The sequence below is a fragment of the Loa loa genome, assembly GCF_000183805.2.
Source record: "Loa loa unplaced genomic scaffold supercont3.99, whole genome shotgun sequence".
Classification (NCBI taxonomy): domain Eukaryota; kingdom Metazoa; phylum Nematoda; class Chromadorea; order Rhabditida; family Onchocercidae; genus Loa; species Loa loa.
Window position 1 is genome coordinate 60,071 of NW_018108279.1, and position 14,118 is coordinate 74,188.

Sequence of the window (14,118 nt, forward strand, 5' to 3'; positions counted from 1 at the left end):
AATGATAAGTGATCACTTATCAGTGTTATTTACGCCGTCAATCATTAATGTAAATTATTGAAAAATAATGAAGTGCAACAAAACCAATAAAACAAATTATTTTATAAGATGAGACATTAGTTAACAAGGAAAGAGACAATAGGATAAAGAGAAATATCGATTGAGTAAATGATAAATAAAACTTTTAAGGTTTAAAAATCTAATAAAAAAAAATTCCCAAAAATAACAATTAAAATTACATTTTGAAAAAACGACACTGAAAGGAAAAGAATTTACAGCTGAAAGATTGAAATAAAATTATAAGCTTTGCTAAGAAGTAAGCAAGGAAACTATTCGGTTCTCCAAAAGGAAAAAGAATTACTGCCTAAGGATTGATGAAATGAAGCATTGGTTAAAATCGAAGAAGAGTGGGTTGCACAACGGCGATACGACAAGTCATTGTCACCCATCGACTCAATAGCGCCCAGACGACTTAATGTCCGCAATTGAGTAGTCTCCAGTTCTTCCTTTTTATTTTATTGTATTGCAAATAAATAAGTTAAATAAATAAATGAATAAATAAATAAGTATACAAATAAATAAACGAATAAATAGAATATACATGTATAATATGTGTGTGTGTATGTATGAATATGTGTTTATATGGTGTATGTGTGCGTGCGGAAGATAATCAAGCCACTTAATGATAATTAAAACATGCAACAAAGTGAAAATCTCATCTTCTGAAAGAAATTTTGCCAATTCCAAATAGGAGACATTTTATATTTCCACAGTGCAATAAACATTTTCAACTAAATTTTAGCATTTGCAGAAGTTTTTTGGATAAACTTGTTAACATAAATTTGCAAATTGATAAGAAATTTCCCTTAAATTAGCAATTAAATGTGTGAGAAACTTGATTTTTTAAATATTAAATTTCAACTAAAAAAGTTTCGTGAAGAAATATAGAAAAACAAAAATTTTGACGAAATTCATTCACTTCGAAAGTTTTCAAAAGAAGATACAACGCAAAGCTCTACGAAGTTTTTCCTCCAAAAAAAAAAAAAAACTAACCACAAAGGAAATGTCTTTGAGAAATGTCATACGGCCAATCTTATGTCCATGTCATTGTCGTTTATCTTACACTGAAACAGATAATATAATTAATTTTTGATGCGACATGTTATACATCTTAATGGTCAGTTTTGTCATGAGATATGAAATTAATATGAAAAGGGTCATTCAAGGGTCATTCTTAAACCAATTCCTGTAAAAGCCATTTTGAGGATTGACAATATCGATAAGAAACGACCATCGCTATTGCCACTTACTTATTTCCCAATTTTATTTATATATATACTTTTTCTGGCGAAAATAAACATTTAATGCAAGTAATTATGAGGAGAAGGGGGGCGGAAAGAGAGAAAAAAGGAGGAGAGAGAGGAAGAGAAGGAAAAAAACGATTAAAAATGAATCAATAAAAAAGGACGAGGAAGCAATAGCCGAATGATCATTCATTCAGTTGTTTTATTCATATCTTTCTGTTTTCAATTCACTTTTCCTTTTTCCGGTTTTTCTTTTTTTTTCTGTTCGAGTCTATTTCAGCCTCTTCTTAAGGCATTTGACAGAGAAAAAAGACAGGATGACTGTTAAATGTTCATCTCATCTTCTCTTTTTTCCTCCTCATTCTTTAGCATTGCCAAGAGGGATTAACACTGTTTCAGATTGATAAGATAACTTTCGTCACGACATGAAATTTTCTGTATGATGACATGGGTCATATAATGGTCATCATCAATGGTCAACTTCACATGAAACATTGCATCATCCGTATTATAAGAGCAAAATTTAGCAGACTGAATATTTTTAATGGCATGCATGAAGTTTCCGGAACTTTCCACATGCTTTTTAAATTCTTTCATACTTAACCTTTATCTTTATTTCCAGATTACATCATTAATCTGGGCATTCATTTATTAACATTTCATGTTTAAATATTAATTTGATATGACGGAGATGTTTCGATCAGATGACTGAATTGAAAAATGAACAGAAAGGGAAAAAGGACAGGAAGCGAAAAAATGGGTGAAACGAAAAAATGTCTGAGGAGAACTTTTCCATGTAAAGCACTTTTCAAACATTTAAAATTCTTATCCTTTGATTGGCAAACTTTGTAGATGTTAATACAAATATTTTTCCAATAGCAGTAAATAAAGAGTTTAATTGAATTTGAAATTGAGTTTAATTGATTTTTTTTTCCTTACGATAGATAATTTTTGAATCTGCCAAAAATTTGCATCATTGTAAAAATTAAAAACCTTTGCTTCACGTAATTAACCATTTATTTGCTGTCGTTGTTGTTCGGTCGTTCACATTTTTCCTTTTTCCTTTATAATGTTTACACTTTTATTATATTCATTTTTATTGTTTACTTTCTTTTTCCCCATATTATTGTACAATTTATTTTGTTTATTACATGGTAGTCTCGAAAATAAATCTGATGCTAGCGTGGTATCGTCGAAGATAAATTTGCCATCAGCGTAGTATCTTCAACGATGGATTTATGTCAGTGTGGTACCGTCAGAAACAAATTTGATATTAGTCATTAAGAATCCTGTTTGCACTGTTGCAAGATTGCCGATAATTCCAGTTAATTGAATTTCACAAAAGTTTTTTAAAAAAAATGCATAAATTAATCTGAGAATAAGTACATGGCAATTCCAATCTGAGGTAAATACCATTCCCAAGATTTAAGTCAAGTATGCAACGTGATATCCCAAACATTTTTATATTTCGATTTTATCGTAAAATTTCTTAAAATTATAAATATAAACCTGAGCGTGATAATTCATTGTTATTTGGCTACTGATTGTGAACGGTTTGAAATATTTTGTAGTGTTTGATGGATGAAACCGGAACACCTGCTACTGTTGGTGGGGATGAATCTGAGAAGAAAAAAAGACGTGGTCCTGTTGGAAAACTTTTCTTTAAGGCTCGTTCTACCTTTTAGTATAAATGACATTAAAAAATACCATAATTGTTAGGTTCGAGTAAATAGGCATTGTTTGATTAATGGGGGAAACTTTATTCGTATATTTCAATTTTACTAAAATTATTTAAAACGAGAGAAAAAAAGGACAAATGAAATGAAAAATGATCAAAAATTGATCGAGATATATTAGATGTAATGTTTCGGTACCATTACGCATAATTTTACTATCAATTCAACTAGTTTATCCCATCAAATCTAAAGCATTTGAAAGAATTGCTGATGCATATCTTGCTTAATTAACTAATATTAGTAATTCACAAGGAATTTGAAAGGCTCCTTTTCCCTATCGTTTTTGAATAAATTAACAAAATTATTTTAGGTAGGCGAACGTATGGGAATCGTAGAACAAACACGTTTAGCACCGGAATTTGTTGTTGACATCGAAAAATATTACAAGTTAGTTAATGGATTCATTAATTATTTAAGAATTTGTTATTATCAAATCTAAAAAAAAAAACGCGAAGAAGCTTTTAAGAACGAAACTTTATTATTGGTCTTTTGTTCGCTGGGGACACAACATACAATAAGTAAAAATTTTTGATTGTTAAAATTCTTTTGAATGGGAAACTTCATTAGAGGAGAAAGGATTAATTAGTACATCGTTCATCGTATTAATTTTCTTACAACTTATAAACTATCTCAAACTAATTGTTTTATTATTAACAAATCAATTTATCGGTCATTGCTATCAGTTTATCATAATGATTGGTAAATTTTCATTTTATAACACTTTGTTTAAAAAAAAAAAACTAATTTGTTATGAAGTGATGCCTTTACAGATATCAGGAAGATGTGGACAAGTTGGTTGATCGATTAGAAGTTGTCCTACAAAATAATGAAACAATTTTACGGCATGGAAATGTTGAATGTGGTGAGGCAGCAGATCCATATGAAGTATTCGCCCAAAATATTAACTTTTTCCGACAATTTCACATGGAAAGTGTTCAGGTAATCGGGGAAGAACCGAGAAATTGAATTGCAATTTGCTTAAATTTTCGTTCCATCTGATTCCATGCATTTTATGAATGTTGAAAAAATCACTATTATAAGCCTTTATTATTGAATAATATAGTTAACGTTAGCACAAAATAGTTGTTTAAAATCGGTTGAGCTCTCAATATGATAACTAATCATTGAGCGTGAATTATTTATATATTCATAATTATCTGCTATCAGTGTTAATCTAGTCTTGTTATTACGTACATGTGCGATTTCTCTGATATGCCGAATTAAATGTATTTAATGGTAGTAGATGTAATGGGTTACAGATATTGTTTATGTATTATATTATAATCAGTTGAGAATTTCACATTAAAATTTATCAATGACAACTTATTTTCAGGCTCCCTTAGTTGAAGCTGAAGCAGTTGTCAAACGTTTAGCAATAATGAATCGTGAAATGCAAGCTAAAGGTTTCTGATAACACTTTTATTTTCAACATTTTTCTTGTTTTCTAAAATAATCATTTAATTCATTTGAAATTTTGAATCTGTTAGCCTATTTTTTTGAATCATCCATTCTGTAAAGTTATTAGCTGTACGTGGAACTTACCAAAGTTTCCGGAAAATTACCTGAACCGTTACCTTTAGCTTAAATAATGGATAAGATTAGATTTTGATAATTGCAAAGCATTACAATTTATCTGATTGAATCATTTATTTGAAAACTTTCTTATATTTATACTTTATGAATAATTATTTGGGATTTTGAAAAAAAGATCTTACTCTTTTGCTTTTTCTTTCTTAGATCAAAGAACAAATCTTTTAGGCAAAAATTTTAACTTTATAGGTCGTCGATCAATTCGTAAAATGCGACGATTCGTAACACAAGAAAAATTAGCAATGATTGAAGCGCAAAAGAAATTAATGCAAGCACGCGATACAATGGATGCAGCTAGACATGCTGTTCGTCTTATTACCAAATTTTCGCCAAGTATTCCATCTAATCGATATTTCTGATATCTTTTAATGTATTAATAATATGATTGCATAGCTTTACACTTAATTTTTCCTTTTTTTTAATCTTTTACTCTATATAAATCTTTTTTTTCTGTTTGTCATGCTAAGAAGTTCTTTTATTCTTTTGCATTTTCTTTCTTCCAATTTTTTTGCTTTTTTTTCTTTTGTTAATTTAAGCTTAAACAAACACGAACCACGGAAATGGTCGAAGAAAAAGGGAAATTCTATGAGCGTATGGTAAGCGAATTCGATCAACAAGCTGCTCGAGTTGCAGCATTTCCAGAACATTTGCCCACTGATAAGGAGGAACATCAGAAGGAACTATTTGATGTGCGTTTTATCCATGTGTAGGCTGTTTTTCAGTTTAGTTTTCTTTTTAAAATACAATAATAATTAAACTACTTATCATTGAGTTGAAATTGCATTCATATAAGGTTAACTATCAGTTATCAGCTGTTGATTGTTATCTTTTTTCCCCAAAAACTTTGACGAAATTAGTGGATAAGCGTTAATCATTTTATTTTTCACTAACCACTACTTGACTGTCGTTTCCGTAGGATCTAAAATTAACTTTCTCAAAATCTTTATTTCTTATTGCTTCATTTATTTCAAAGCAATATTAGATTTGTTTTTTGCAGTACTTTGAATCGCTCAAAAATTTTCACGAAAATGCAAATTTACTGCTTGAGGAACATTTGCCAAAAATGAAAATGCCTTCACAAACATCCGTTACCAATCCTGGCCAACAGTGAACGATTCCGTAAAAATGCATATTAGTTTTTGGTGGCAAATTAAGCAGTATTAACGTTTAAGGATAGGCTATTCCTTTTATGATATTTGCCGTTTTCCTTTTTTTGCTATTTGGAAATTCCGAAACTCATAGCATAAATAAGCAACAAAGTAAGTAGCATAAGTAAATAAAGCAAGTAAGTGACAACTGAAAACCAAAAATTTTTTAAGCTTTAAATAAATTTGCATAGCAAAAATTTAACCTTAACATTTCGTTTTAAACATATAATGCAAATTGGTGGTGTCATTTGCAAATTGTGATTTTAGGCTGAATTTTCATTGATTTCTCATTGAATTCATATTACAATTCACTGCATCAATTTGTGCCACATATCATCCAACCACCTAAAAATATTTCGACTAATGTGTGAAATCTTGTATTTTACGGCACAATTCTAAAAATGTGATAAATTGGTGTTTTGACGAATTTTGATAACTTTGTACTTTGATACTAAATTCATTCATAGCATTCCAGTACTTGAATAATTGCTAGGGTAATTAATATTTTATTTTTCCTTTTTAAATTTTGAATTGCATTCAAATCTTTTTTTCTTTAGCTCTTAAAATTTTATTTAAATCTTTTTTGCACTTGAATTGATTTATAGCATAATGCATACTGCAATGGAGGTAATATCCAATTAGGCTGATCCAATAAATAGAGACTAGAATGAATGTATTTAATTAAGGGCGAAAAATTTTACTCAGAATTTCGACTTACTATTCATTTTCATCCCAAACTTATAATATATTATTAAGAATAGTTAATTTGAAACATTCTAGCAGAAAACAAATGCAACGAAATGTAAAGAGTTGAAAAATGATAAGAACGTTGCTTGCAATCGATATATATATATAAAGAATTATTGGTTATATATACATAGTTTTTATTTGACGCGAACAAACGTTGTCACTTGTCACACCTATAAGACATTATCGAGAAGTTGTTTTCAACAAATGAATAAAATCCTAACTGATGATATCTAGCATGCAAAACAACAATAATTCTTAGGAAAAAATTGATATTGGAGAACGATAAAATTAAATTTTGAGTTTTCGAAAAAGAAAGAGAAAGAGAGAGAGAGATAAAAAGAGATTTCTTCTTATTTCTGAAACGAAAAAAAAACGAAAACCGGTACAAAAATTTAATCCATAAAACAAGTTAATTTTAAGGGAAGAAAAAAAAACAAAGAGGGATTGGAGCAAACCAACCAATAATTCTTCATTACTAGTGAATGTTCTATTTTTTTCATTCACAAAGAATGAAGAAATAGAGTGGGAAATAAAAGGATTCAAAATCAAATTTCCAACTGAAAGATAATCAGAAAAAATAAAGAGAAGAAAAGAAGTTAAACAAGATGACATTCCTCGTTTATTTGTTTATTTTTTCCCTTTCTCGCATTCTTCCTGTCCCAACCTACAGTATAACGGAACAAATATTTTGGGATAATATAAAATAACGAGTTTTAGATGATGGTTTGATTTAAATTCTTCAACACTGCCATCTATCCAAATTCTGATCTTCTTCCTCTTCCATCAAACTATGCATACCTGGAATGCTGCAGTGGAACCAGAAAATCCATTCCAGCGATTTATTAATCTATCCGTCGTTAATACCACTGTGATCATTATCATCATTTACTACCAATACCGGTATAATCACCATTGACAACCAGTACCATCCACCCTGTCCCTTCATATAAAAGCTGTTGTATTACATCAAAAATTCCATCATTATTAAAATTATTTACATTTTTATTATGACAAATTCCTCAATATCGGTGACATCAAAGTACGTAGCAAAGCTACAAATATTACATCTGTTTGACTGGCCAATTAGCAAAAAAGTTTTAATTAGCTTGGTAATGCAACTTTATTAGATGAATCATACTTCATGCATCGAGAAATTTATGCTTTTTTGATCCTTCCTTAATTTTCATAAAATCTGTTTTTAGACATGTTATATAAGAATAGCATTATTCGGCTTACTTTTTAAATTTTTAGTTGATTTAATTCTTGATCAGTGATCAGTCAACTATAATAAAGTTTGACATAGAAAAGATTGCTCGTGAGGTTGTTGTACGATGATTTTAATTTTTTGATTTGATGATTTAAGTGCTGTTCTGCTCTTGAGTCGTTGACAAATTTGTTATTAAGTAAAAGGTTTTAAAAACTAACTCAATCGATTGCACTTTGCAGTAAAATTTCCATTTCCGTTTTTTTGGACGATATTCCATTGTGAGGATTTAGTCATAATTATGATGAAAGTTAAAGCAGTCGCTTTTTCGGCTATTATTGCTTCGATTATTACGATAACCTTTATCTTTGCTCAAATGCATCAATTTTTCGGCTCTGTTATGATGCTTAAATATAAGTTAGCCGCAAATATGGATGAATTTATGGTTATGCAAGTGAGTTTATTTCATCCAATAATATTGTACTAAAATTCGAAATCGAATTTGCTTCACACCAATTTTTCATATTTTCAATCCATTTTTTTTTTGTTATTTTAGTTCATCGAATTTAAAAATGTTACCATACTGACCTACTAACATATTTCCGAAATTTCCAAACGTGTTTTCCAAATTTCCATAAAAATGTTAGTAATGCCTATTAGTGAATTTGTAAAAATAAAAATGAAAATAACGAATAAAAACAGAAAAAAAAACAAAAAACAAAGTGAAAAAATGGATGGACAATAAGAAGCATTTTAGAACAAAAGTATGTACCAGAAATAATTTTTGAAATGTTATTTTTCGATTATTTTCAAAGAAAAAAAGCCTTTCGAAACATTTATTTTATAAAATTTTTCATACGATTTATCCAATATTTTCATCATTTATTTTTGTTAGTTACTGCTGAAATTTGCTGTTATTTTGAAGATTTTGTTGCAAAAAAATCTTTTTTGGAGACTTTTAACTAATTTTTGATTTCAAATTCTATTCTTTGCCCAAAACAATAATGATAATAAAGGGAAAAATGATAGAATACAACCAAATGTGAGGAAAGGAAACATTGATGTATAATAAAGCAATTAAGCCGATATTTGGAAACGGTCGGGATGGATGCGGGGATAACTAATTAAGAAATCTAGTAAAATGTTAAGAAAATAGCTTGCTGATTCACAGAAATGGGTTTGAAATCGAGCTAGGGTTTCATTCCTGATCTAGAATATATAACAGGTTGGTTAAATGAGATGTTAGTAAAAATAATGAAAAGGATGAAATGAATAACTTTTGAATCTACCTTAAGGGAAATAACTTCTGAATTCTTAGATCTGCAATATTCTAATGGATCGTAGAAGAAGTGTTAGTCAGAACTTCCTTTGCTATTTGGCCTTTCCATACATTCCATCTGAAAATGTCTCAAAGAATCTCAGATTTTCAGCCTCAAGAAAAATAAGCACATCTGAAACCGCATATGAAAACTTTTGATAAACCAGAAGGACAGTAAGTTAGTAACAATTAATATCAACTACAAAATTATATTTGGAAATTAACAATCAGCCAGAGTGGAAATGGCTGTTCAAGCAAAAGTTCTGTAGGATCAAATCTGGGTGGAGCTTCAAGAAGCCCGAACTATGCAACCAAGGATACAAAGACGTCTAGCTCGTCAAGTACCACCGGATCCACAATGTCGTAAGTTTCACTCAAAAATTGGTTTCCTTCCGTTACATTTTATTGTCTTAATTCAATTTTAACAAATATAATAATTGATCATTGCTGCAGATTGTGATACAGCGGGTCGCTGTCCACCTGGTCCACCCGGTAGACCAGGTATGGACGGAATGGATGGTATGCCTGGCCAACCAGGTCCACCAGGCGAACCTGGTCTTCCGGGGATTACTATACCGATTGAGCCACCGAAAGACTATGGTTCGTGTAGGGTATGTCCACCAGGACCACCTGGCCATGTAGGATATCCGGGACCTCCAGGACCGCCAGGAACACAGGTACTTTTTTACTTCTAATTATTTTCTCTTGGAATTTTTACTTTTAATTATCTTCTCTTGGAATGTTTCGAGTTGTTTAACAATTTGTTTAATTCATCTAAATTAGTCATATTCTAGATAAATTAAATATTCAGGTTTAACTCGGAAATCTTGGCAATTTCACAAGACTATCATTTGTAGGGTACGCCGGGAAATGATGGTCTTCCGGGACATCCAGGTCAGCCTGGCCCAGTTGGACCGCCAGGTGACAGCGGCGAGGCAGGACCAGTTGGTAAAGATGGGCCACCAGGACCGCCAGGTCGAGAAGGAGTACGTGGAGCTCCAGGTGTAGTAGGCGAACCTGGTCCACGAGGTCAAATCGGACCTAAAGGTTTCATGGGTCCACCAGGAAATCCAGGAAGTCCAGGTGCACAAGGTCCAGTGGGACCACAAGGAGATGCTGGGCAACCGGGTAACTTATTATTATTTTTTTTCCTAGAAACCAAATCCACAACCTTATTCATGGTCATTAATCTTACAGTACATCCAAAAATTTTATTGAATACTTTTTAGCTAATTAACTTTTTGTTCTAATAGTAGTTGATAAGTATCATTCAGGTCAACGTGGCTATATTGGTGGTACAGGTGGTCCTGGTTTTGCGGGTTCACCAGGTGAAGATGCTGGGTATTGCCCATGTCCACATCGGAGTACCAGAAAAATTGTCAAAACGGCGACTAGCACATCTAAAAAATTATGATAATTAAAAGAAATATGAAACTGATATCGAAATGATATGATTCAAAATGCCATAATTATGCTGCATTATGATAAAATAATTATTTTACATAGTAATAATTGTCAGTAAACTCATTAATGATAAAAAAACATATTGATTAAAGATTAGTTGTTTTACTTCCGATTTCTTCACCAAACTGTGATGTTAGTTCAGATAGACAGCTGTTCATATCGTATGTACCTTCTGAATTGAAAAATGAACTCGTAGTGAATGCTCCCTTATTCTATCTTTAATCCTCATGACAAAGAATATTTTGATGTTTAGAATAACCAACTTTTAAATTCTAGTTTAAATTTAAAGCTTCTTGAACGTTACTTATATTACATAATAAAATGTCACCTGTTTTCAAAAAAAAAAAGCCAGTTACTTACTTCAGTTACGCCATCAAATAAAAAAAGAATATGGTTAAGTTGAAGCGAAATCAAATTTAAAAGCATAGAAGAAAATCAAATAACTCCAAAACTGTCTATTTGCAGTAACAATAAAGAACTATTTTTTCAAAAATAAATACTCGAAGTCTTTTAATTGGGTAAAAACTCTTGAAATATTAAAAAACAAAAAAATTATCTCTTCCGTTCTTATTTCTTAATCAACAACTTTTTTCTTTTTTACTTGCTTTTTCATCGTTATTTAATATTATGATAAATTTAGGTAAATCCAGTAAAAATGTTAAGCCTTTATGCTATAATCCGGTAACTGATCCATTTTATCCTTGCAAAGTATATTTAATTTTTTTTTTTGCACAAAAAAGGGAAAGAAAGGAAAATTTTCGTTATTTGATTTATTTGAGCATATTAGAACAAAAATAGTCCTGCAAAGAAATCTAAATTGCCAATGATCAAATTGAATGTAATGAATAAATGAGGTTTAATTGTAATGAAGAAAAATTAATGGTTGAATAATTCCTGATTTTCTTCACAGTAAATTACAAAGGGTATAATATTATATAATTTAGAGCAAATAATAGAAAATCGATTTCAAATACCATTTCACAAAATCATTAAAATTTATTGAAGGATAAAAATACACTTTCTTTCTTGAATGATTTTCGAATTCTTATAAATCAGTTAACCTGGAAAAAGGACAAAAAATAGAGTCATTTTTACATATTTCATAAAATGTAATCAACAAACTCTGTAATAAAACGCTGTAATTAATTCTTTTGTTTTAAGAAAACTAAAAAAAAAGCGCGAATTTTATTCTTCGTTCGATTGCTTAATGCATTCGTACTTTAAAGGACACTTTTGCATATTCGTAATTCTTTTTTTCCTATTGTAAATAATACTTTTTTACTTTTCACTCTTTTCTCTACTTTCATTAATGTAATTCCATGCGCAAGTAATTGGACGTTGAACCATTGTCGTCAATCGTTACATCAAACGAATATTTCTGGTTAATTGTAGGCCGGAAATAAAATCATCTCACTGATGAATCATATCTTAAACCTAAAAATGAATGTTTTGCGTTTACACGATGATAATAGTCAAATAAATTGTTTCAAATTCATTTGATGCTAAATTATCCTGTGATTGAATAAAATACATAGTAATTTTTCCTTTGACTTTTTTTCAAAAAAGAAATTAAGCAAATTTAAATTTCCAGATCGAAAAATTGAAATACTACAAAGATTGAGGTATTTCAAAGATTTGATGACATTTGATAATGTATGATATAACACGTTTGCTCTTACATTCAATCCATTCAATGCAGAAAAGCAAGCATTCGTGCACAATTAACACAAATTTATACTACTAATACCAATTGCTTCGAAATGAAACGTGAGTGAAACGTGAATAAAATGTGAATGAAACGTGAATAAAACTGGTAAATACTCCATAAGAACTGTAGGAAAAGTAGCATAAAAAATGGAAATAGGTAGAGGAATCTGTTGTTATTAAGAGCGAAATTGTTCTGATTTACATGAATAACATCATATCATTTGTAGTAGAAATGTTGATGTAAAAATAATTCGAATTAAAATTGTAATTTCCAACTTGAATTTCATATTTATTAAAACTGAGTTTTCTAAACGAGATGAAAGAACAAGCGTATCCACGTGTGAAAAACGAGTGTATTTCCAGTAGATCAATAATGAGATGTCCCATTTTTGGGTAAAATTTTAAATCTCATCATCCGCTTGTCTCCTCATCCGATATAATTCATAATTTGTTTTGCCAAATGGAACAATGTTTTAGCTTAATGCTATTTGAAAATGGTATATAAAAGAGAAAGAAAAATCATTTTTACCAATTAGTTAAAAAGTAACGGTTTCAGTATGCAATAATTACACCTGCAAAGAGATTTAAGCGTTAAAAATGCACAACCGGAATCTTTTCCGGTATTTCACGTCATAACAATGCGTGGTTTCAGATCAATTATTATTACATACTCTGATCAACTCGATCTCTCCCAATCTCTCAGTCAAAGCTTGCAAAAAAATTGCAATTCCAATTTCCCTCATTGCTATTGGTCGAACCATATTTACTCCATTTCCTATCATTATTATTCATTCGATCTTTGCTATTAATATATGATTGGTTTATTCTTGAAGTTTCCTACAAAAGCAAAATTTGTTCTAAAAAGAAATGGAATTTGTTCGCAAATATTACCAATGTTTATTTTGGTTAATCATCAAAAAAAAAAAATAGAAAAAATCATTTAGTCGAAAATTGCTTCATTCAACGTTATATATATTTATTGCCTGTTAATATTTGCTACCAGTTGGTATGATTCCTTTTTGCATGTTGCATGCTATTTGCTACCAATTGGTATGATTCCGTTTTGCATGCTTGCATGCTTGCTCGATTTTTATTCCCATAAGTTTTTCCCTCTCTAAATTTATTTCTTACCATTTTGTCATTTTATTTTCTAGTAATTTCTAAATATTTAAGAAACAGACAATTATCTCACTTTTTTTTCATTTTTTTTCCTTTTTTAAGATTTTATCATCACAACGAAAATTTTTTTATTCGCCTACAATCAAAATAATTCACGGAGGTAAAAAGGAGAAGGAAAGAAGAAAGATATGATGATATGAGAGGGAAAGAAAATTTGCAAACAATTTTGAACTATTAAACATCAATTCAAATATTTCTCTTTTTAACTTAAATAAAGGAGGGTTTATGGTATGAGGTAGTAACAGTAAGTATATGTGTGTATAAATATGTTTGTGTCTGTCTGTCTATGCAACCATTTGTCAACGTAAAAAAGAAAAAAGAAATGTAAAAAATTTTCGACATTTTGAGCTGGAAATTTGTTTGATGATAGTTTTATTGAGGCATAAAATGGACGAGGTTATGCGAACAAGAAAGAGGATGGCTATTAGTAGGAGGACAGGAGACTGTCAACTGTCGCACAAATACATGAATTACCAGTTCAAGTATATAGCTTTGCGGGGATGACATGGAAAGCGTGAAGAAGAGCAAGGGTGCAGTATAATTGCAGGCACCACTACACCAATACCGCTTACTTTCCTCATCCTAAAATACTTTTTGTATCCTATCCTGTTCACTGTCATTATTATTATTATTATTATTATTATTATTATTATTATTATTATTATTATTATTATTATTATTATTATTATTATTATTATTATTATTATTATTATTATTA

General features: G+C 30.0%; 2 protein-coding genes across 2 annotated transcripts; both read left to right on the top strand.

Annotated features, from left to right (window-relative positions):
• Positions 1-3,362: 3,362 nt before the first annotated feature.
• On the top strand, positions 3,363-5,340 carry LOAG_07760 (hypothetical protein; the record flags this gene model as incomplete). The annotated part of the gene is made up of 5 exons (XM_003143293.1): positions 3,363-3,427; positions 3,811-3,979; positions 4,374-4,443; positions 4,820-4,935; positions 5,167-5,340. The coding sequence occupies 5 exons, from the start codon at positions 3,363-3,365 to the stop codon at positions 5,338-5,340; spliced, it is 594 nt and encodes a 197-aa protein (XP_003143341.1).
• A 3,987-nt stretch (positions 5,341-9,327) lies between these two features.
• Positions 9,328-10,464, top strand: LOAG_07761 (hypothetical protein; the record flags this gene model as incomplete). Its single annotated transcript, XM_003143294.2, has 4 exons — positions 9,328-9,413; positions 9,504-9,727; positions 9,908-10,178; positions 10,325-10,464. Exons 1-4 carry the CDS (start codon positions 9,356-9,358, stop codon positions 10,462-10,464), a joined length of 693 nt encoding a protein of 230 aa, XP_003143342.1. The 5' UTR covers positions 9,328-9,355.
• Positions 10,465-14,118: the final 3,654 nt, after the last annotated feature.